At 43.2% G+C, this 24,301-nt stretch overlaps 2 protein-coding genes across 4 annotated transcripts in view; both read right to left on the reverse strand.

Moving 5' to 3' along the window:
* The window catches only part of CEPT1 (choline/ethanolamine phosphotransferase 1), a 79,727-nt gene extending 56,429 nt beyond the window's left edge, over window positions 1–23,298 (reverse strand). The window contains exon 1 of one of the 2 annotated variants that reach the window (XM_074925305.1): window positions 23,277–23,298. The gene's annotated coding sequence lies outside the window, so the exon portion shown is untranslated. Of the gene's footprint in view, window positions 1–23,089; window positions 23,191–23,276 lie in introns of those variants that run through there. The other variant, XM_074925304.1, reaches the window with a different exon arrangement.
* On the reverse strand, window positions 8,401–23,432 carry LRIF1 (ligand dependent nuclear receptor interacting factor 1). Of its 2 annotated transcripts, none has more exons than XM_074925300.1 (4): window positions 23,277–23,432; window positions 15,597–16,995; window positions 13,662–13,940; window positions 8,401–12,356 (listed from the first exon to the last, which is right to left on the reverse strand). In XM_074925300.1, exons 1-4 carry the CDS (start codon window positions 23,339–23,341, stop codon window positions 11,889–11,891), a joined length of 2,211 nt encoding a protein of 736 aa, XP_074781401.1. In that variant the 5' UTR covers window positions 23,342–23,432; the 3' UTR covers window positions 8,401–11,888. The 2 variants fall into 2 exon arrangements, with proteins under 2 accessions (XP_074781401.1, XP_074781400.1); XM_074925299.1 differs by having other exon boundaries at window positions 15,495–16,995.
* Window positions 23,433–24,301: the final 869 nt, after the last annotated feature.

The following is a 24,301-nucleotide window of genomic DNA, read 5'->3' on the forward strand; positions in this document are numbered from 1 at the left end:
GGATTTGGTTGCTTGTGTGTGAGAGTGTGATTGAGACAGAACCTCATTCTGGAAACGAAAGTAGTTTCAGAGCCAGGATTTGAGTTCTGAATCGAGTCTGGAGGTCTTCTAACCACGGTTCCAAACTCCCGTGAGGGATTTGGCTGGTGAAGGACTGAAGCGGATCCTATAAGACTTGTGGGTGGGAGCATGGGTTCTAGGGGTGTATGGGTGGGTAGAGGGTTCAGCCCCCCCACAAGACACTCTTACCGGTAACCAAGGGCAAGAGGAATTGCCATAGAAAATTCCCAGGGCGAGTGGAATTGCCTTAGAAAATTCCCAAGGGATACATGGGTGGGTAAGAGATTCAGCTCCCTTGATCCAACCCCCTACAAGGGCTGTAGGAGTTGCCACAGTACAACTCCTAGATGGGTCAAAAGGAATCAAAAACCTGGGACCAGAAAAAAAAAAAGGAGTAAATTACCGGATATACCACCAGATAGTCCATTAGACATAATGATTAGAAATTGGAATGAAAGAGGTCCTAGAAGAGGAAAAAGTAAATTAAAATTAGTCCAATATTGTATGGTTGAATGGCCGAAGAAACCTTTAAGACCACATGTCTTCTGGCCTACTTTTGTATCTTCTGAAGACTGGATTTGTCAGGCTTTAAATACATTATGTTTACTCAAAAAAAAACCCTTTTAGTCAAGAAGAAAGCGATTATGCAAAACTGTGGATCAGGACTTCACGTCCTTATCCAGCTTCAGTACTTACACTAAAAAAGGATGAAAAATCCAAAGAAAAAGGGGATAAGAACAAGGAAGGAACAGAGAAAGATGATGAATGGGAATCACTAGATAACTTGCCGCCTCCACACTTTAATTATCCGGCCCCGGCGGCTTTAACAGTTCCGTTGGTTCCCCTTCTACCTCCGGCTGCATGTACAAGAAGTAAAACTGCCATAACTGAGGGAGCTTCTTTATATCCCTTACGGGAGGTGCCCCTTGAAGGCAATCAAGGAGGCATCAGATTTGTGGCAGTCCCATTGAACACCTCCAATGTACGAAACTTTAAGAAAGAGATGGGGACTCTATTAGATGATCCTCTTGGAGTAGCTGAGAGGTTAGATCAATTTTTAGGTCCCAATACTTACACTTGGGAAGAAGTACAGTCCATTTTAAGCATCTTATTTACGACCGAGGAAAGGGAAATGATTAGACAAGGCGGAATGTGTTTGTGGGAACTGCAAAATCAAGCAGGGCCGCCGGCAGATCAGAAATGGCCCAGTGTCTGCCCTAATTAGGATCATCAACAAGAACAGGGCTGACAGAATATGAGGGACCTTAGAAATTTAACAGTGGCCGGCATTAGAGAAGCAGTTCCTTGGGGGCAAAACATTAATAAAGTCTTTAGCGAACGTCAAGGGAGAGATGAACCACCCACTGATTGGCTCGAAAGATTAAGAAAGAATTTACAAATGTATTCGGGGGTAGACCCCACACGCCCGGTGGGAAAGGCTTTATTAAAAAAACCACTCAATTTGTAGCCAATTTGTGAGGTGCCATCAGGAAAAAGTTAGAAAAAAGTAGACAATTGGCAAGACCGGAGTCTGCAGGAGCATTAAAAGAAAGTGTATGTTAGGAGAGATGGAGAAAAGCAGAAAGCAAAGGCAAAAATATTTGTTGCAGCAGTCAGAGAAACCTCCGAGATCTCATCCTAATGGATTTACCTGGAGCTTTGGGTGGTGAAAAGAAAGGGGCAGTAATCAGAGAAACCGAATTAGAATGCTATTATTGTGGAAAGAAGGGACATTTACAGCAGAATTGTAGAAAGCAGGAGCAGGATAAAAGGATGTTTAAAGAAGAATAAGGGAGTCAGGAGCTCTATTTTCTGGGGACAAAGACGTCAAAGGAGCACTTGATAAAAATAAAATGAAGTCCCCAGAGAGAAGAGTTTGGGTTTTTAGTATATAAGGGTGCAGACAAATCAACTGTAAAAAACATTCCGAGGGGATTTATTATTGCTACAAGAAGCTGAAATTAAAAATAATAGTACAAGAAAAATTAAAAAAAATATATATACATTATCAGAAAAAGATGAGCAACAGATAAATCCTGAAGTCTGGTATACGAAAGGAGAGATTGGAAAGCTTAAAATAAAGCCTATTAAAATTGATATAATTGATCCAGACACCAATTCAGATAAAACAATACCCCATTCCCCTGAAGGGTTGAGAGGGGCTGAAACCAATTATAGACGAATTATTAAGTAAAGGCACATTGGAACCTTGTATGTCTCCACATAATACAACTATCTTAGTGGTTTTAAAATCAGACAGATCTCACAGATTGGTGCAAGATTTAAGGGCTGTGAATCAGCAAACTGTGGCTCGTTTCCCTGTGGTAGCAACCCCCTATATGCTGCTTAACCAACTACCCCTAACTATTTGGTACAGTGTCATTGACTTAAAGGATGCATTTTGGTCCTGCCCCCCTAGACGAGGAGATCAGAGACTATTTTTCATTTGAATGGGAAGATCCATCTAATAATAGAAAGCAACAACTCAGGTGGACAGTGCTTCCCCAAGGGTTTACAGAATCGCCTAACCTTTTTGGGCAGGCATTAAAAAAGTTACTGCAGCCATTCAAGCCATCCTCAAAAATAAAGCTTTTACAATATGTAGATGATTTATTAATAGCTGGACAAACTGAGAATGATGTCAGGATGGGGGACTATAGAACTGCTGAACTTTGTAAGAGAGAAAGGATTAAAGGTTTCAAAATCCAAATTACAAATTGTAGAAAATGAAGTCATTGGGACACTAAGGCTTTGAGTGATCATTTCTTGAGATATTTTGGCTGCATTGGAATATATGAAATTGCAAAACAAGTTACATACGGTTGTTTAACACGTCAAAAGATTAATAAAAGAACTATGAGACAGACCGCAGCTGGTAGAAGGAAAACAGCTTATCAACCTTTTGAGAGGTTCCAGATAGATTTCACAGAACCACCAAAGCTGGGAGATATAAATATTTGCTGGTAAGGGTAAATCAATTAACTCACTGGGTAGAAGCCTTTCCTACCACCAGAGCAGCTGCTCAATCAGTAACTAAAATAGTACTGGAACAAATTATACCACAATTTGGAATTATAAAAGCATTTGATTCGGATCAAGGTACTCATTTCACATCTAAAATCATAAAGTTGGTTACAGAAGCTCTGGGCATTGCTTGGGAATATCACACTCCATGGCATCCACAAAGTTCTAGATGAGTAAAGCGAATGAATCAGACCTTAAAACAACAGTTATCTAAATTAATGTTAGAAACTAAACTCTCACAGATTAAATGCTTACCCTTAGCCTTACTCCATATTAGAACAATGCCAAATTCAGAGACAGGTCTCTCACCTTTCGAGATGCTATACGGGACGCCCCTTTAGGGCATCCATTAACAGAAAACATGACAATTCAACAATATATTAAAATCACTGGAAAAAACCTGAATGAATTAAGAATGAAAAGAATATTAGCCCAGACAGCTCCTTTAGGATCTGCAGTACACAAAATACAACCCAGAGATGAAGTAATGATTAAAACCTGGAAGGAGGAAAGCTTATCTCATAGATAAGAAGCACCACTCCTAGTACTATTAACCCCCAAAACTGCTGTAAGAACTGCTGAGAGAGGGTAAACTCAAGTTTCAGGGTAAAAGGACCTGTTACAGAAAAGTCTCACTGGAAGATTGAATCAACGCCGGGAGACCTAAAGCTTCAAATGCAGCGGAATCAACAAGGGGATGGACTCATTAAGACTAACTGAATAATTAGAAGGACTCTATATTGGTAACAAAAAAAAATTAAGGTATTTGTTATGAAGTTTTCTAAAATCCTGAATGTTTGTTATAATAAGTTGTGGTATCTGCTTTATAAATAAGTGTATAAGCCGTTGTATATAGTTGAATAAGACGTTGAATAAGAGTAACAAAAAGAAGAAGATGACTAAAAATAAATTCGAAGTGAGGGCAAGACCGGGTTGGCCTCCATTTTTGCTGTTAAGAAGATAAAACACCCGACCGTTGGCAGCAACCCAATGGGTCTAGGGACAAACAGAAAAATGTGCCATACCGGACCTCACTATAGTGGTTTCCTTTTTCTCCTAATTATATGTATCAGCCCTGTAACGAATACAGAAAGTCGAAATGTTCCATATGATCCCCTTGAAGATAAGAAGTTAGTTTTATTAGCCAAGACGATAAGCAGAACTTTCAGTCTAAGCCACTGTCGGGTCTGTGGAGGAGCTTTAGGACTGTCCAGCTGGCCGTGGGTCTCTGTACCCCTTACTCCATCGCAGATTGTGAGTAATTACAGTGATATTAACAACACTACCTGGGAAGAAAACGGAGCATGGCCAATCCAGTTTCCAAAACAGGGCAGATTTTGTTTGAACCGAACTCAGAAAGGAGGAGTTGATGTAGAGGAGAGTAAATGCCAGTGGACACTTACACATAAATCGATCAACAAAGATAGATGTATTTATATATGGTTATGGCTTAATGAACAGGGACACAGCAAAGGATTCAAGGGATTTGGGTCAGATAAAAATGAAACTGAATATGCTAAATTATACAGAAATAGCTTTTATAATCGAACCTGTGTATGGAGAAATGATACGGGATCCTGGTATTGCAATATACGGATAAATGATAATTTAAACGAAGTTTTCAGTCCTTTAGGAGATAAAAACACAACCTTAATTGGACCCCTGATTATTTTGTTATTAATTCTCATTTTTGGACCTTGTATCTTGAACAAATTAATTAACCTTGTTAAGAACAGGATTGAAGATGTCCAACTCATGATGTTAAGGCAACAATATACTGATTTAACCCGACAAGAATATCGATTAGAGACTGAATCAGAAGATACCACCTTTTTAGGGGCTGCTAGAGAAGCTATTTTTAAGCTTAATCAGCAAATTAAGGTATAAAAAGGGGGGACTGTAATAAACTATTGTAACTAATTTGTTAGGTTGGGCAGGGCGGGTACGATACACTTGAATGATCTGTAAATGTTAAACAATAAAAATGTCAAGTGTGCCATTCGGATTGGAACACTGTAACCCTGTCTCAGAAACCCCACCTAGAGCTGACACGTAACTGCTGTTTGAAGAAAAGCCCGCCAAAAAGATGAGATCATGAGGCTTTTAAAAGATCCAATAGGAGAAAAGCGCGCCAGGAGACCAAGGCTTCGAGACTTTCGAAAGACCCAATAGGAGGAGGACACGCACCCAAGCAACTCAAATGACCCAATGGAAAAGAGCAGGACAACTATCTGACGGGAGGAGATTGGTTAAAGACGATGGCACAAGAGTATAAAAACCGCTGCTTTTTGGAACTCGGCGTGTGTGTGGCAGAGCTGCGGCTCCCCATGCACCCGGCACTGCTTTGCCTATTGCTTCCCACCCTAAACTGATTGAATCCAAATAAACTATATATATATATATTTATAAAAATTGGCTTTGATTATAACAAGGGGGTATTAAACGTAAAGATATCACGTGTGTTGAAGAGCTGGTAAATGAAAAGTACCAGTGACGTCTTGTGTATGTATGATCATAGAATAGCTGGGGTTGGAAGGGACCCTTAAAGCTCATTTAGTCCAACCCCCCGCCATGGGCAGGGACATCTTCAACTAGACCAGGTCGCTCAAAGCCCCGTCCAACCTGATCGTGAATGTCTCCAGGGATGAGGCATCTACCACCTCTCTGGGCAACCTGTGCCAGTGTCTCACCACCCTCATCGTACAACATTTCTTCCTTCTAGCTAGCCTGAATCTCCTCTCTTTCAGTTTAACACCATCACCCCTTGTTCTATTGCTACAGGCCCTACTAAAAAGTTTGTCCCATATTTCTTATAATCCCCCTTTAAGCACTGGAAGGCTGCAATAAGGTTTCCCCAGAGCCTTCTCTTCTCCAGGCTGAACAACCCCAACTCTCTCAGCCTGTCCTCACAGAAGAGGTTTTCCAACCCTCTGATCATTTTTGTGGTCAATTTTTTACATAATAATTGAGTGCACCTGCAGCAAGTTTGCTAGCAACACCGAGCTGTATGGTGTGGTCAACACGCTGAGGGAAGGGATGTGCCATCCAGAGGGACCTGGACAGGCTGGAGAGATGGGACATACAAACCCCGTGAAGTTCAACAAGGACAAGTGCAAGGTCCTGCCCATGGGTCAGGGCAATCCCAAGCACAAACACAGGCTGGGTGAGGAGTGGATGGAGAGAAGCCCTGAGGAGAAGGACTTGGGGGTGTTGGTTGACAAAAAGCTCAACACGACTTGGCAATATGCACTCGCAGCCCAGAAAGCCAACTGTGTGCCGGGCTGCATCACAAGAAGTGTGGGAGCAGGGCGAGGGAGAAGGATTCTCCCCCTCTACTTCACTCTTGTCAGACCCCCCTGCAGTGCTGGGTCCAGCTCTAGGGGCACCGACATCAGGACACGGACCTGCTCAAGCGGGGCCAGAGGAGGCCACGAAGATGCTGGGGGGGCTGGAGCCCCCCCTGTGAGGACAGGCTGAGTTGGGGGGTTCAGCTGGAGAAGAGAAGGCTCCGGGGAGACCTTAGAGCGGCCCCCCAGGGCTGAAAGGGGCTGCAGGAAAGGGGGGAGGGACTCTGGATCAGGGTGTAGGGATAGGGTGAGGGGTAACGGCTTTAAACTGACAGAGGGCAGATTTAGATGAGATGTAAGGAAGAAATTCTTCCCTGTGAGGGGGTGAGGCCCTGGCACAGGTTGCCCAGAGAAGCTGTGGCTGCCCCCTCCCTGGAAGGGTTCAAGGCCAGGTTGGACGAAGCTTCAAGCAACCTTTTCTAGGCATCCACTACTGGTCTCCATTCTGATTTCTTTCCCCATACGGGTCTCTGCTGGAGAGACACCAATGGGCTGGATGGATCTTCAGACCAACCCAGCACTGATCACTGATGTTTTTACACCTTGCTTTTGAAAGCAGTGCCGCCTCCCTTTCCATCTGCCAGAAGCTGCCTTTGGACTGTGCTGTAGCTCTTCTGTGCCCCACAGATCTGCAAGAGGGCAGGTGGGGCTCTGCCCAATCCAGCCTCGGTACACGCTCCCACCGCCAGCTGTGCCACGGGAAATTGCTCACAACTTGTCCACTCAAATCACACAACTGTGGGAAATTCAGGGGCGGTTCCACAACTGTCCAAAACAGTGTGAAAGCTGAACCTGCATATCCATAATAACAAATATCTGCAGATTAAATTTCTAGTATTTCTGCACACCTCCACCCCCAGCAGCTGACTGCTGGCTTGCCAGGAAGAAAATGGAGCTGATGGACTCCAGGGTACCCAGCTTCCACGTGGCCTCTCACAGTACACATGGTTAAGTCACCTTTCCTCAAGGTATTTAAAAGACGTGGCGCTTATGGTTGCGGTTTAGTGGTGGACTTCGCAGTGTTAGGTTGATGGTTAGACTCCATGCTCTTAATGGTCTTTTCCAACTTATATGATTCTACAATTCTATAAATAGCTGGGACAGACAGACCTCTGCGAAGAGCTGTGTCCTCATACAGAAATGCTGGTGCTGTGGTGGGTTGTCCTCTAGGTGAGAAGTAACACCTTTGCACATGGATAGCTCTGGCCAGATCCTCCAAGTCATCAGGTTAGGCTGGTGTTGGCAGGTGGCCCAGTATCGTCTTTGCATCCCAATCTATTTTATCCAACACTCGCTGGCACCTGGTCTGGACCTTTGAGGACTCTGGTCTCTTCGGACCCAGACAAGACCTGGTTCCTAAAAGGTCTTCCACCTGGACTTAGAAAGTCTTACACCGATTCTTCCTGAATATTTGCTTGAAAGCAGTAGTTTTAATTCACAGCCTAAATCCATGGTTTGCATATTGCTATGTACTTATCACAGCAAGCATGGTGTGTAATTGCCTTCTGCCAGCCAGGATGCACAGAGGGATGGCTGCCACTAACTTCCACCCCTGAGGCCGCAGCCAGTGTTCCCAAAACTCCAGTTTTTCTGTCACAAACAAACTCTTGATGGATTATAGGAGTTCAAGGCTGAACAGTGCAGAAAAACAGAATCTGTGCTTCAGATGATGTGTCTGGATGAGGAGCAGTTCCAACCTGCAAGATCCGTGGCTGCTGGAAGTCCTTTTGCTTCTGCCGTTGGCACGAATTTCCCACATGAGCACGCTACGGAACTTCTTTTGGCTCTCAGCGATTCTTTCAACTTCGCATTGATGATGTTCCAGAGAAGACATCTCCTTCTCTCCCATAGATGGCTTGGCTTTGTATTCCTGAACTGCACCATGTTTTCCATCAATGGATTACAAGGAAATAGCCGTTCACTTTTTCCCACCAAATCCTACTGGTTTCTTCAAAAACTTTGTTATAAATGCAGAGGCAGAACCAGAAAATAACTTTTATTAATTTATTGAAATAAGAACAAGCAAAACAAATAAAGGTTCAGTACACTGGGGAGTGTGTGGGGGGGTTCTGCTCCGCACCGACGGCCCAAGGACGCCGCATGGATGGATGTGCGATGACAATGCATAAACAAACCCACCACTCCTTATAGTCTTTCTGATACATATTCATAAGATGGGTGTGTTTTAGTCCGCGCAAGCGCAGTGGAGTTTCTCGAATCTTCTCAGCCATTCTTTTCCGCATGTGCAATCTGGTGTTGCTAGGGGCTTCTGACAGGGGTTTTTCCAGTACTTTTCCACATTCACAATAACAGTCCATATGAGTCTGTGTTTACTTGAGGAAAAAAACCCTCCAAACCATTTTAACAATAAAACCATGATAAAACCTCTTTTAACATGTACATAGTAAAACACCAGCAGCACCCATGCTCCTCATATGAAAGTCATTATATTTTTAACATGAATCACCACCATATTCTTCACACCTTGCAGTGAGGTTTCTTCTCCAAATTTTCAATATCTTGTCTCTACCAAAGTGATCTATTAGCCTGAGTTTTGTCTAAAGAGGTTACGGAAGAAAAAAGGTAGTATGGTGTAGAATGTCAAATGTGGAATCCTGCCAGCAAAAGGAGGGGATATGTGAACATGACTTCATTAATTTCTCTGGAGATCACTGGACAATAGAGGAAAGACCTTTGTCAGAAGACAGGTGAGTGATGTCTGTTGGAAAAGTATCACAATAGGTGACCAGCACCTGATACAAGACACAAGGCTTCCTTTCTGACTGCCATCCCGTCATAGCAGGGCTGGCTGTGATGTAATTAATTCTTTTCACAGCAGCCCATGTGATGCTGTGTTCTGGATTTGTGAGGGAGGTAATAATGGTAAGACACCAGTCTTTGGGCTATTGCTGAACAGTGCTTGCACAACCTCAAGGCATTCTCTTTTTCTCACTCCGCATCCCTCCCAGCACGTAGGCTGGGAATGGACAAGAAGCTGGGAATGGACAGAGCCAGGAGCCTCAAACCCCGAACCAATCAAAGGGACATTCCACACCATATGACGTCACACTCAGCAAACAAAAGCTTAATGAAAGGAAGAAAATGCAGGGACATTTGTTTCCATCATTTGTCTTCCAAGTAAACATTACACACACTGAGACTCAGGAAATGGCTAAACATCTGCCTGCTAATAGGACACGGTGATTAAATTCCCTGTTTCGCTTTGCCTGCATACAGCTGTTGCTTAAGCCGTTAAACTGTCTTTATCTCACAAGTCTTGCCTGTCTTATATTTTCTCCCCCTCCTGCAGGTGATGGGACCAAGTGAGCAGCTGGGTAGTTGCTTGGTAGTTGACCAGGGTCAACCCATCACACCCACATATGTGCAGGCAAGATTCCCACTCTTCACAGAGAACGATTGCCTCCTCACCACTGCTTGTACCTGACAGGCAGGCTTGACCAGACTTGGGCTTCTTCCACACCTTCTGGAACAAGCACAGATAAGACTGCAAACACATCTTCCTCACTGGTATCACTGGCTGCTCAAAAAAATAATCTCCTGTAAACAAGCCTCTTTGCACATTTACCAATAAAGGGCACACAACATCTGCGCACAGCTTGGCCTCCCAGGCTACAGGATGCAGGTCACCGGTCCAACCAGCAGTCCTTCCCGCAGGTGTTGAGCCTTCTTGCACGTGCACCTAAGCGTGATACTTGAGCTGCATCATAACGTAGGTTGTGAGGCCCAATTCATTCACATCATCCTCTCCGCTGTGCACCAGCCCTTCATTAGGGTGCCCATTTCCCTAAACCATGGGATTTCTGCCCCCAAACACTCACTCCATCCACATGGATGCTCATGGTAATACCACCCTTATTACTTGCTCTACCACAGGCCTCCTTCACAGTAATCTCAGTCATTAAGAGATTAGTTCCATTATATATCTTCTTTCTTCACCCACCACTGCGTGTCTGGCATATCACCTTCTCCAACACCTCGTCCATCTCAAGCTCTTCAAAGCAGGGATCATCTTTTTCTTCCCTTGAAAAAGGCTGTCTCGCCTCTCTAATCCACTTGAGTTTTTCACACCACCAAGATGCGTATTAATAAGGGACATAGGGCTGGTACAGTCTCCAAAGTATCTCCAAAGCAACATCCTTCACTAAAACCCTGTACATACTCTAGGCATCCACATGTTAATAAAAAAACCCCAAACCTTGTAGATGAAAATTTGATTAAAATAAGAAGAGTAGCAAATAGCGTCCCATGAATAGAAATCAGCAGTGGAGTTCTACAGGGATCAGTGATGTTGAATATAGCCATAAGTGGACAGGAAAAAAACAATGAAAAATTCTATTGGCAGAAGTTATTCAGGGCTATGACAATAAAGACTGCAGAACTGCCTTACAAGATTCAGTAACGTGGACAAGAGAGAGTAGGAAAAGCATCCATGCAACACATGCTGGAAAAGTACACTACAAAGATCTATTAAAATTAAGATAACAAAGACAGTTTGAGTGTGCATTCTCTCCTACAAAGCAAAACTAAGGCAGCATCAAATAAAAGCAGCAAGAGACATGTTCAAATAACAACTGAACAGATCAATGGAAAAAGATATTCAAGAATTATTAAAGATACCACCCCTGGCTAAAGAAATATGCCTTTTTCACCTCAACAAGCTGTTATTCAACAAAATTCTGTTTAAAAATAAATATACCTCCTCACCAAAAAATAACTCCACAACCAAACTTCAACACTGCACAACTGGCAAAGGCCTTACAGGAAAAACAGCAAGACACGTAGTAGACAACTGTCAGCAGGGGTTTCTACTGCTTCAGTCTTCACATCAGTAAGAGGTTTTGTATGAATACTTGTGGTATTGCTGCCTGAAGTCCAATTCCCAGTACACTTAAAAACAGCATTTATTACACACTGACCCTTGACCTTTTATGACAATTGGTATTACTGCCTAAAGTCCAATTCCCAGTACACTTAAAAACAGCATTTATTACACACTGACCCTTGACCTTTTATGACAATTGACAGTTCTCAGGAATTCAAAAAAGTTGTCATGCACATCAGCGAAGCAAAAAACGTATCTACAGTTGGGGTTTGGAATTTACATTGTTTCTAACACTGATAGGGCATGGAATTCCAGAGTGGGAAAGTTTATTTGCTGGGGCTAATACAGAAACCCCTCAATTCAAAATGTAGAGAATACACTAATAAAAATGCCTGTCTGCATTCTTTGATACATATAATGTCCCAAAAGCAGAATTTGATGGTCTAAGTCTTTTATTTCTGGTATTTGACAAGAAATCTCTACTTTTCTAAATACACACATACTGTAAATCTCAGTAAGATCTTCCATCTACCAGAAATATTCACGTTCATTTAAAGAAAGAATTTCTTCTTGAATTCTTGGAAATGAAAGTGAATACAGTCCAGATCAGCATTTCAGCTTTGCTGCATTTTTCTACGCATCTCTTCAAGTGCCGCTTCTCGTTCTCTTAAGAGCTGTTTAAGTCGTTTGATTTTTTCATCCCGTATTGTTTCATCCAAGTCTGGGGGAGTCAAAGGGAAAGCGTCATTTCTGAAAGAACCTTCAAAAACTGAAGTATCACCGTCACAAGACACTAAAACTGGAATACTTGAGTCTGTAATGTCACTATACTGGGAGGATGAGTCTTGCTCCGAGTCCCTCCCTAGAGATGACAGAACAAAGCCCGTGGAAACGTTTTGCTGCAGTAAGACTGGTGGAGGTGAAACACTTCTGTTAAGTACACTGGAACCTGAGCTGGTATTTTCCAAACGTGGACTTGTGCTTGATTTGGTGGAAGTTTTCCTTCTCTTTCCGCTGTCTGACAGTGGTGAGGATTTTACTTTTCTTTTCTTAGTCAAATCCTCTTCCAGATCAACACTTATCTGTACAGTCAGGAAACATACAAAATGTACCTCTGTTAAACTGAGCATCACTCTGCATTATTACATCACAGTTCACTAAGCACAAATTACAAGTTATTTGTTGCAAGCTTCTTAAACTCACTGTACGGAAGACGTTTCTTTTGGCAATCTGAGCAGTATTTTTCTAGCAAAGCTTCCCAATTAACAATTCTGCAACACTGAATTCCTTCCTTAGTCAACAGTGCACTTCTGCCTTTCCTGTGCACACCTATCATCTCCTGTTGCTGCTTCTTTAACTGTAGCATAAACCAAATGTATTCTATCTACTTGGATGGAAAAATTCAAAACTTAGAATTCTTCATGCTTACATTTCCAAAAAGCTCAAACATTAGCAATAACGTCCATTACAAGACTGCATTCCTCCCAGTAGTTTTGTTATTTAAATATTAATGTAATTTACTAAGAGCAGCCAGTAGATCTGCTCAAAGCAGGGCTCTTAACACAGAATTACCAACACCTGAGAAAGCCTTTGACTGGGTGGAGTAGAATCATACAAAAGAAAATTTAGAATGCTATGGCTGAACAGAAGTACTTTGGATGGATGAAATCACTTTAACGCATAAAGATGGAAGTTCTTACAATCGAGAGAACCTTTCCAGAAGCAAGTTCCCAGCCAATGACAAAGGACTAAGTTTATAAAGACATTTGTAACTCTAAAGATTAAACAGGTACACAGGTAAATTTCTTTAAATAAAACCACACATGACTAAGTGAATAACCTTCTTTGGAAGTCAGCAAAACGTACTCGTGTGAGTGACTGAAACGCCTTGAAATAATGGCACTTGACCAATTTCAAACTCAAAGGGTAAGGGCTCACAAGAAACTACTCTTCCGTTGTTCTGCTTATATCCATTGCACTACTGCATAAACATAATGGTCTGCAGAAGGCTAAACACAAATCAGGATACAGAGGTATGGTTTCTATTTTAATAAATACCATCCCTTTGACTGTTCAGCCATCACTAGAGGGTCCAGTGTTCTTCAAATCATTTGCTCTTCAAATTTCCTCCAGTGGAACCCAGAAAAGAGGATATAAAAAAATTTCTTAGATGGTACTCAAGTCGTACTGAAATCACGTGAGTGTTGCAGTACACAAACAAGTTCTAGGAACAATTCCCACAGGGACCATAACAATTACTGACTGGCTCTGATGAATCCAAAGACGTGAGGCTCCACATAAAACACACAGCTCTGTATTGACTATACACATGCTGCTTTCTGAATGTGTTGCAGTACATATTTTAGCACTGAAAAAATTAAAGATACCTTTTCTTCTCTAACACATTCCTGATGATGATTTGTTACTTCCACGTCTAACGATGACAAAATGCAAGAATCATTTTTCCTTTTCAAGCTGTTACTGGAACAAACCTTTTCTTCTGGTTTCTCATATGAGGTTTTTAATGGTATTCTCTTAAGGTACACCCTCTCCTCCTTAGAGAGACCAAATTTTTTCCTTAATTCCAAGTATTTTTTCCAATGTGGCTTCTCTTGGGGTTTGATTTGAATAACGTTTCCTGGTGAATCCATTTTCTCACACTGGATCTGAAATACAGAAACAGTGAGAGAGCCATCAATCACACTCTCTCACTCTCTCTCCATACATTTAAACTAAAAACTAGTTACTAGAAAGACAAGTGAACGTTTGTTTTGTCTGCCATTCTCCAAGAGCTACATTTAACACAGGTAAGTCAATTTTGAGAAGTTATATATGTATTAGCACAGGTCTAACACTCTTGTTATTTAAAATCCCAAGTACATTGTGGAACATCCAGAAAATGCACCGTCCAACTAGTAAACCACAGAAGTAAAAGCAGCAAGAAGGGAATCACCTATTCTAGAACTGCAAAGTAACTGAAAGGAAGATGACGGGAGATCAGACAGGGTCTTTACAGTGTCACTTTCAGAGTGCTGAATACATTCCATAATTGTATTATGGCTGATAATACTAACAAAGCACTATTAGCCATCTCTCCTATCTAACCTCATGGCAACCTGAGCTGCTTCTGATCTTCGAGTTCAACCTCACATCAGTATGTCTGGCGATCCATGGGCTTGCAAATTTACGGACTAAAAGCAGCAAACATTTGATATGCTATTTTTCAGAGGTTAAAGCAAATGACAATGCTACTACTTGACATCCAACAGCACTGAAGGAAAAAAAAAAAAAAAAGTATTTTAACCATTTTTCACCTAAGGAACAACCAAAAAAGAGGTTCTACAGTCTGTTGCAATGTCAAAAATTTGCACAAATATGCTTAGCTGACAGTTCTCTTTGCCTGGTCAACACAAGCAAGTACAAACTAGCTTCAGAATTATTTTTTTTTATCTAGAGGCAAATTCATTCTGGCTTCTTGAGCAACTAAAAACTTGACCTACAATCCTTCATGGGTAGAGTTTATGGGATTTGAGGCTAAGGACTTTTTACATATTTCCAACGTTATGATCTTAAAAGAATATGTAGGTCCAGCCTGAATGAGCAAAGCCATTAAAGATCTCAAGAGTTTCTTCTGTCTGACATGAAACCATGAGTCAAAGGAGGTGGATCCCTCCCCATCCTGGCATGAATGGAAGGAAATGCAGCTCCTGCCTTTGGCTATCTGGGCTAGCGGAGACTGGAGCTGACTTAGTGCAATACCAGAGTTTGTGTCTGGATGACAAACCCTGCTCTTCTACCTTGTTTTCCTCCTGTACACTTCCAAATTTCTCTGCCTTACATCATACCTACAACACAGTCAATGGCTGTGCTCTGAGAATGTCACATCAATGAAAGCTGCTAGCTCCAAGAGCTCAAACAACAAATGACCTTCCTATAGTTTCTGTTGTTACCAATAATTTATCTTGTGAGGAAATAAGTAGTCATCTTTTCCCCGTCCCTTTCTTTTTTTATGCATTTTCTCACTTGCATAGTGCAATCTTATTAAAAAAAAAAAAAGGCAATTTATTGAATAGAATCCCTCTTTAGACCAGCATTTCCAGTGATGGAATACCTGGTGACAAAAGTCTGTGAGCTTATTAATAGCCATTTTACTCAACTAGAAGCAGGACCATATAATAACTTAGCAGAGACTGAGATGGGCATGTTTACTGGAGAGTTACCTTTTGCCAGTCTTCACTGAAAGCACACTCCTGCTTAGATTGAGGTAAAACAGCACTTGCTGCTTTGGGGGAATGGATCTTTTCTTTGCTGTTTTGGCATACCTTTTCCTGTGTCCCTACTGCTGTAACAAGAGTCACTCCACTTGAAATGCTCTCGGTGAGGGGCAAACTCTTTCTCTGGTTTACAGTGGAATTCTGCTGATGAGCACTTGGTGTCACCAGAGCTGCAGATGCAGACTTTAAATCATTTCTTAAGCCAGTTGGTGAAGAATTTTTTGAGTTTGTACACGGTTTTGGGTCTTTCTGAGACAACACCATTCCTTTGCTTTTTGACAATACTAGATTCACTACTTTATTGGTTATTTTATTGACTGCAGTAGAATCAATTAGCTTGGATGTCTCCTTTTTAAGTGAAGCATCAAAAGAGGAAGATGCTTGTTTGTCAGGTTGGACTGACAGAACATCAGAGCCTCTTTTGGTCAACAAATAGACTTTCCCATTGTACATGACCAGAGCATTATCTTTAAAAGGTGTGATTTTTGTTTGGCTTCCACCAGAACAGAGTGGCAGAATATTTGCAGAGTTAACTTCTACATTCTTCGTGTCTGACAAAGTTTTCAAAATCTTGGAAGCCGTATTATTTGATGACTTTACAGGAATAAGGCAAGGTGATGATGACTGTGGACTTTCTTGCACAATCCATTTCATTGGAGTTTGCTGGCACTGCTGACCATCAGATGTTACTGGCTCAGGACTATTTCCCATTTGTGTAGCTGTCATTATTAATGATTTTGAAACTTCTGTGGTAGGTTTTGGGCAAATGGCTTGTAAACACTTGGGAAGTACTGTTTTCACTGTATTCACTGGTGACACGTAAATAACAGTTGGCATTTTTGTACTGTCAGCTCCTCCAGACACATTTGTTGCTGCAGCTGCAAGTATTTTTTGCTGTATTGCAGGTGGTAAAAAAGAAGCTGGGACAGATTTCACTTCTGCATCAGCTGGTATCTGGAGGTGGTGGCCAGAGGGCAGTACTGGAGACTTCACAGTAACTGGCAGACTTTTTGTGTTTACCAACATGTATGCAGTATTACTCTGGTTAGATGAACCTGTTACAGCAATGTTCTGCAAAGACAATCTATCAACTGAAAAACAACTGCTCTGGATGTTAGCAGCTGATTTTGGAATTAAGCTTTCTTTTTCAGAACCTGCCCTAACACTTTCCTGTTTGTCTAATGTCCTTGTAAGAATAATCTTTCCAGGATTAGGAGACTGAAAAACAGGTATTTTAACAGATGAGGGTGCAGTAGTATTGGCAAGCTGTGTCTTAAAAGTAAGATGGACTGGACTAGAAATATTTGCTTTAGAATTATTTGGCATGGCTGAAGATGGAACTATTGGCACAAAGCTTCCAGAAGATTTAGAAATTGGAAGTAATTTCAGAAGGTTTTTTCCATCTGGTCCCGTCGTCTGAACTACTCGGTACACACAGCCTGCAATGCTTAACAAAACAAAGAAAAGAGAAAAGAAAAAGAAAAACGAAAAGATAGCATAAGTGAACACAGCATAGATATTTTAATTAATGTGCATCAGTGAATTGCATACCCAGCGTTGCTATGTCTTAGAAGCAGATTAACTACTGAAAAATGCCAGATTTAATTTTCAGGAACTTCACTGGCAATAATCATACTGATCTACTTAGTGTACATTTTGGGTTAGCATTTCAGATACCATAGACTATCTCAAAATAATGTCCAACTTTTACATCACAGAGTAGCAAGAAATGGCATCCTTTTCAGATAAAAATAAGTTAAAAGACCCAAGAAAACACTTTACATTATCCTCCTCTTCTATTTATAGGGCCTTTCATGCAGAAAAAGAAAAGTGTTATCTCTAGATTTCATAGAGAAGCCATGGGTTTTTTTGCTTTCCCATCTCCCTGTATTGATATCCCTACTCAGTGCTATGAAGTATGAAATTCAAGAAAGCTTCAGGAAAATACAGACAGATTAGTTGCATGGCAAGATGGAAGCAGAAATTATTTCAGACACACACTTACAAAAAGAAAATTAAGATGCAGAATACATTTACTTTGTGGAATAGGATGTAGGGTGACCAGCTCATATGCTTGCATCTCACCTGCCTGATCATCCTTTAGGCAGATACAGACTACAAAGGTGATCATCTTCAAAAAGATGGAAAAAAGAAAACCTCAAATGCTATCAAGGTACATTTATGAGAACAGAAGTCTAAGTCTAGGAAGGAAAATACTTCAAAACCAAGGAGAAATACATGGAAACAGCATCAGTGAAATCTGAAGAGTAAATACATATTTTTTGCAGGTGAAGAGAAAAACTCAAACCAGCAAGCAGACAGATAGAACCCTGCCAAACCAAAAGTTAGTTGTGTCTGCTTCAAATGCCAAGATTTTTCAAGTCCATTGCAAGACAGAGAATCTTTCCCACTTCCAGTGAGTTTGCCCAAATGCAGGCATCTTTCTCAAAGAACTCTTGGACTCTCAGAAGAACAATCTAATGCCCAAAGCACTGCAGAAGCCACATGGCATGTTGAGACATGTATGATCAAAACAGAGTTTCCCTCACTAGGAGAGACCAAATGAACTGGACGTAGGTTTCACAGTCTTGGCATCAGATCCAGAATGATTAAAAGGCAAAGCTTCCAACTCCACTTTCAGTCACCAAGAGCATTCTAGCTCTGCCCCATTGACTTTCTACATCAATAAATGCATTGAGAACATGGACATGAGACTATTTCCCCAGTCCCAATCCAGGTGACATTAGTATTGTGTTCTGCTTACTGTCAAGCGGTTTTGAAACACTGGCATTTTTTTCTGGCAGTGAAGCATTACAGTTTGGACTTCCAACTCAGCTTGGAACAGAGCGACTAGGAGATATCATTCATGCGTTCCACCGTTGTATGTGCTCAAGAAGTCAGTCAAGACATTGCCTTTTCCCATCAAGTGAGAAGTCACAAGTATGCTCTTCACTCCCGAGTTGGACAGTTCCTGCTACAGTCTGAGAGGGCACATTTCCCTTGGTCATCAACATAAATAACCATCCTATTGTCTCTCTAAAACGTAAAGGCTTTAGACACACAGAGCTTTCCTTGCCGTAACCTTAGAATTAATTCCCATGTCCAATATTATGGTATAATGCCTCACTTCTAGGCATACTATGTGAAAAAGCAGATGCTTACTTGATTTATCAGTGCAGTGGGCAGGACATTCTGCAATACTTTTGTTTTAAAAATAATGTACTGGAAATGAAAACATGGGCAAAATACCGTATGATTCCTAGCGGAAGATGCTATCAGAGGTTTTAGTAGCAAAATGGAGTGGGATGTTTTAGAAGCAGAAATGACAGTTGCGAAGAACTAGCACTGAAGGATAATGAACTTCCAGAAATATTTTTGCTTAAAGAAAGAGCAACTAGAAATATTCTTATGTTTGAACTTAATTAAAGCAGAAAAGACTCATTTTTGGAGCCACTTCAAAGCGCACAGCACTACTGACAATGCAGAATCAGGAAGACAAGCACTGAGTTCCTGGACACCTTTTTACATCTGTATCTATTATATGCTTTGAATCTCTCAAGGCTTCTCTAATAACCCCATGATCTACAGTCTTAACTTTTCTTCTATAAGAGAATATCTAAGAATTAATATTCTGAAGGCAAATTAGGAAGGAAATTTTCAGCAAGTTCCACAGACATGGAACTGCTGAACCACTATAGCTTTTATAGAGCAAACAGGCACTTACCTCCACTCAAACTACCTAGCACTGCAAATAGGCATCAAAGGGCAGAAGAAACCTCCAAAGAGGCACGCTCCTCCACCTGTCAAAGCAAGGGGATACCTCTAACTTTTTGGCAAGAGGAGGGGGAGCAGATCAGAGAGAGAGGAAACAAGAAAACAGGGAGAGCAAGAGAGAAGAAATAGAGAACGCATTTGCATGAGTATTTTCTTCAGCAGCAATGCTGGTTTCCAGTGCTCACCTCCACTCTTCTCATTTCTACCTTGAGCCACTGTTCACCTCCCTTTCGATGGACTTAAACTGTTTTTGACACTGTGCTACAAACAGGATCTTTTAAGCAGGCTGAGGAAGAAACCTCCTTTTAAAAATCCCATTTGTCTGCACTCTAAATATTTTTTTTTCATGATTACAGAAGATAAATGCAGTTTTTTATCTTCACACTCTATGCAAAAAGAGCAAGAAAGCCCAAAACTTTTCTGAAAAATAACATTCTTTTACTTGAAACAAATAGCAGGTACTTACAAAATTGCAGAATTACAAAAAGCTAAAAGATAGATAAGAAAGGAGGAAAGGAAATGTACAGCCAAGATGTTGAGAAGTTGTTTTCATGCATCAAACACGATGAAAAAAACTCAAACATCTATGAAACAGGAAGGAAAGAATCATAGAATAGCTGGGGTTGGAAGGGACCCTTAAAGCTCATTTAGTCCAACCCCCCGCCATGGGCAGGGACATCTTCAACTAGACCAGGTCGCTCAAAGCCCCGTCCAACCTGATCGTGAATGTCTCCAGGGATGAGGCATCTACCACCTCTCTGGGCAACCTGTGCCAGTGTCTCACCACCTTCATCGTACAACATTTCTTCCTTCTATCTAGGCTGAATCTCCTCTCTTTCAGTTTAAAATCATTACACCATGTCCTATCACAACAGACCCTACTAAAAAGTTTGTCCCATCTTTCTTCTAATCCCCCTTTAAGCACTGGAAGGCTGCAATAAGGTTTCCCCAGAGCCTTCTCTTCTCCAGGCTGAACAACCCCAACTGTCTCAGCCTGTCCTCAATAACAGAGGTGTTCCAGCCCTCTGATTTTTGTGACCCTCCTCTGGACCCACTCCAACGGGTCCACGTCTTTCCTGTGCTGAGGGCTCCAGAGCTGGATGCAGGACTCCAGGTAGAGATGTCAAAGTTTTTAGACTCGTTTGCTTATTTCAGATATAAGTTGAAAATGCTTCACTGTCTATATCTCATATCAGTAAAAACTTTTCCAGGTGATACAAATAACCAGGACTGACATTTCATGTCACCAAAATAAAATAAAGCACCTTCAGCTTTATCACACATTAATGAAAGATGAGAGAAGAGCTAGAAGCTACCTTTAACTCACTCTGCAGGCCATTGTTTCTTTGAAGAATATGTTTTAAGAATCTCTTAAGCAGAATGAAAATATCTTTTCATAAGTATCCTCCTTTAAGAATGTCAGATTAGTTTAAGAACAGGTTAATTTCTTTTCCTAAAAAGAGTAATAACAGAAAGTCTGTAAATCATGCCAAGTTGTATTTGGGGATTTTTCACATAATTATGGAAATGGAGTTTTCTTTCTTCTTTTCATCCTCCTTCACTTCCCTAGCCCACAAACATAAACCTCCTCAAACCTCATTTATTAACACTTAGAAATATTTCTATTGTTGTGATACTTTAGCACGAAGGCAGATAGTTGAATAGAACTTGAGGAAAATAAGTCATGGAAAAAAAAAAAAAAACACACAAAAAAGAAGTGGTGGACTGGTAGAAATCTTATCTAATGTCACCATAGAAACTATCAAATTCAAGCAGTCAGCTTTCTTTAAAAAAAAAAATAATCTGTGACATTCACAGAGGGAACTGTCAACTAGATGACATTTTTCTTGACCGAAAAAGGTCATTGGTCATTATTTCTTTAGGCAAATAGTTTGCATGGCAATATTGAAAGTTTCCTAGTCAACAATGGAAATGGCATTCAGCAAGCTATGAAAAAAAGACATAACAGAAAGAAACAGGAAGGTTTATTAATTTATTTCTATCAAGCTAGAACTTTTTAAAATCACCTACATTTCCTTCAGTTGAAACAGAATTCCTGTTTTCTTCAGTCATATGATCAGGCACAGCAATTTTATTGTCTGAAGTTCTCATCCCATATTGTTTATTACTCCTACTAAGCAGCAGGCTCAAATAACAAAATACTGAGTATTTAAAAACTCATCTTCTGTCCCTAATTTCTGCATTAACAAAAATAGCCCCAGAATATTTTCAGTAAACAAAACCATTCGCCAAATCCATTGCAACCACCAAGGCATCCCAACACATTACTGCAACAGAAACCATGATCGTGACATCTAAAAAATGTAACAGCGGAAATAAAAATGACAGAAAGATTTGCTCCAACTTCATTGTACTTCAAAGTTGCCAGAAGAAACGTGCCCTTTCGGCAGAAAAAAGCTACTTTATAGTCTGCCTTTACTCCCAGCTATTACTTTAAAGCTGCCTTTCATCTTCTATGAATATGAAACTTCAGAGAACCAACTTCATTTGATGTAATGGGCTGTTGAATCCAAGAAGCAGCAAAACAGCATTTATTATAAATTGGAAGCACACACCCAGGAACAAAGCAAAATTAAATGATTGGAGGATATTTTATAGAGCCATAACCCATCCATCCATGGGTTATAGCTCAATATTGTAACAAAGCGGTTAATTTGCATACAAAGCTAGGAATCCTCTCCAGAATTTTGGTTCAAGCCATTCCTAACGGCTTAGGGTTTTATCCTAATCCAGAAGCTTTCAACAATGGCAGAAGAAACATTTTCTGTTTGACAACAGTTTTGCATGGAAACACTTTCACCCACTGTGGAATATTCCTGGGAGTACGGATAATCATTCTAGGATCTAACTGCTGGGAAATGGTCCCTGGGGTTTATTATAAACCACAGGTCTACCGATCAATGTCCTCCTTCCGCCATAAAACCTTGCGCAGAATTGCAGAGAACATCAACAGCGCCAAAGCTCCACCCCGCAAGCACAGCAACCCCGCGGCTCTAACAGGCTAACCCTAAACTCTCCACCGAATAGATGCAGCAACCTGAGAACTCCAGAGAGACGAGCAAAACGCATCGGGAACCAAACCACAACTCCAGCAGTCAGACCCTGTGGAGCTCCTGACAGTTTAAAGCACGAACGTGAACACGGAGCCTTAGGCAGCCTAGAAAATTTCCTTAGGTGCGATTAGAGCCTCTACCATCCAGCTCATAGCAGGCCGACAGCCGCGTGCCCACGTTGCAGTTGACTTTGGGTTGGCACAAAGCCGTTCTATTACCTAAATTATAATAAAAAACCTACAGGTTTCATCCCCGTATCTCACACCCCTCTCCCCAGTTTCCTGGTTGCCTCTGGCACAAGCTTAACCACACAAAGAATTCACCGGCCTCAGGCAAACGCAAAGACCAAACAGCGACAGAGCAAGCGATGTCGTGCAGGCGCCGGTGGAGCGCAGCGCGTGCTGGGGCGGAGGTGTGAAAAGGCGGGGCGGGGGGACACCGGCGCGGTGGCAGGAGGAACCGAGGACGCCCGCACCCCCTTCCCCCACCCGTCCCCCCAGTGCCCCCCCCGTCCTCTTCCGCCTTTCCCCCGTCAACACCCAACACCGGCCACACCTCGCCTCCTCCCCGCCCCGGGCAGCGGGCGGATGGCGGAGCCGGGCCCCACCCACGGCGCCACTTCGCACCCCGCTGGGCCCCCAGGCGCACGGCGGGGCCCCGCCGAGGGCGGGAGGAAGGGTGGCAGGACCGTACCTGGCGGGTCTCTCCCTGCTCCGCCGTGCCGGGCGCTCCCGAGCTGTCCGGCAAAACAGCAGTACCGGGGCAGCGGCGGCGGCCCGTCTGCAGAGGCGCTGTCCGCCCACCTCAGCCCGACGCCGGGAGGGGGCGAGCGCCGGGCCGGCCCCGCGCCGCCCCGCGCCGCCCGGGGCCCGGTACTCACAACTGCGTGGCGCTGCCCGGCCGCTCCTCTCGGCTCCGCGGGGCCCCCAGCGGGCGGCTGGACATGGCGCGGCGGCGAGCGGGGCCCGGGGCTGTACCCGCCGCGGCGGGGCGCGAGTGCGGCGCCAGCGGCGAACAACAGCCGCTGCGGGCGGGCGGGCCGAGAGCGCGGCCAGCGCGTCACTTCCGCCCGCCCCGCCCCGCCCCCTCTCCCCGCTCCCCCGCCACCAATCGGCGGCCACTTCCGCCGCGGCTACTTCCGGGAGGGGGCGGAAGTGGAGCGCTGCGCCGCCGGGCGGCCGCGAATGGCGCAGCCAGTGGCAGCGGCGCTTCCGGCGGCCGCCGGAAGGAGTTGTGGGCGGTGCGGGGAGGGCGGAGGCTGGGGCTGGCGAGGGCCGGTTCGGCTGGCAGCGATGGCCCCAAGGGAAGGGGGCGGCCCTGGGCCCGGCCTCCCCCACCATCACCCTGTCGGGCCCTGGGGATGGGTGGGGCCGAGCCTCCAGGCCAGGGGCACCCTCAGCGCTGGGGCCCGGCCCAGGTAGGGGGTGACTGCTCCAGGCCCTGCCCCGCAGAGGCGACGGCCTCGTCCCCACATTGACCCCAACCGCCACACCCATCCCCAGGCTTTCGGCCAAAGCCCGGCAGCCAGCAGAGGATGTCGCCTCACGCGACCCATCCTCAACCTCTGTTGCCTTCCCTGGAGCCCCGCACCGCCCGTGTGCGCTGGCCAGATCGCTTTTCCCCACAGTGTCTCTTCAGACCGAAACCAGTGCGTGTCATTTTCTACCGTCGAGCCACTCAATCACAGAACCATGGGATGGCAGAGGTTGGAAGGCACCTCTGGGTATCATCTGGTCCAACTCCCCTGCTCTAGCAGGGCCAGTTTCCCAAGGGCTGTGTCCAGACATTTTTTATAGTATGTCTAAGGATGGAGACTCCACAACCTCCCCGGGCAACCTGCGCCAGCGCTCCCAACACCCTCACACGGAAAAAGTGTTTCCTGATGTTCCCACAGTGTTTCAGTTT

Source organism: Athene noctua, chromosome 23 (genome assembly GCF_965140245.1).
Source record: "Athene noctua chromosome 23, bAthNoc1.hap1.1, whole genome shotgun sequence".
Taxonomy (NCBI): Eukaryota; Metazoa; Chordata; class Aves; order Strigiformes; family Strigidae; genus Athene; species Athene noctua.

Bases quoted from the DNA above. Each gene is read 5' to 3' on its own strand.
- LRIF1 (XM_074925299.1), bottom strand. From the start codon at position 23,341: ATGTCCAGCCGCCCGCTGGGGGCCCCGCGGAGCCGAGAGGAGCGGCCG. The intron at 16,996-23,276 runs GTGAGTACCGGG...TGTTTTGTTAAG, and splicing joins CCGGGCAGCGCCACGCAGTT to CATTGCAGGCTGTGTGTACC. The intron at 13,941-15,494 runs GTAACTCTCCAG...TCTGTATTTCAG, and splicing joins TCAGTGAAGACTGGCAAAAG to ATCCAGTGTGAGAAAATGGA.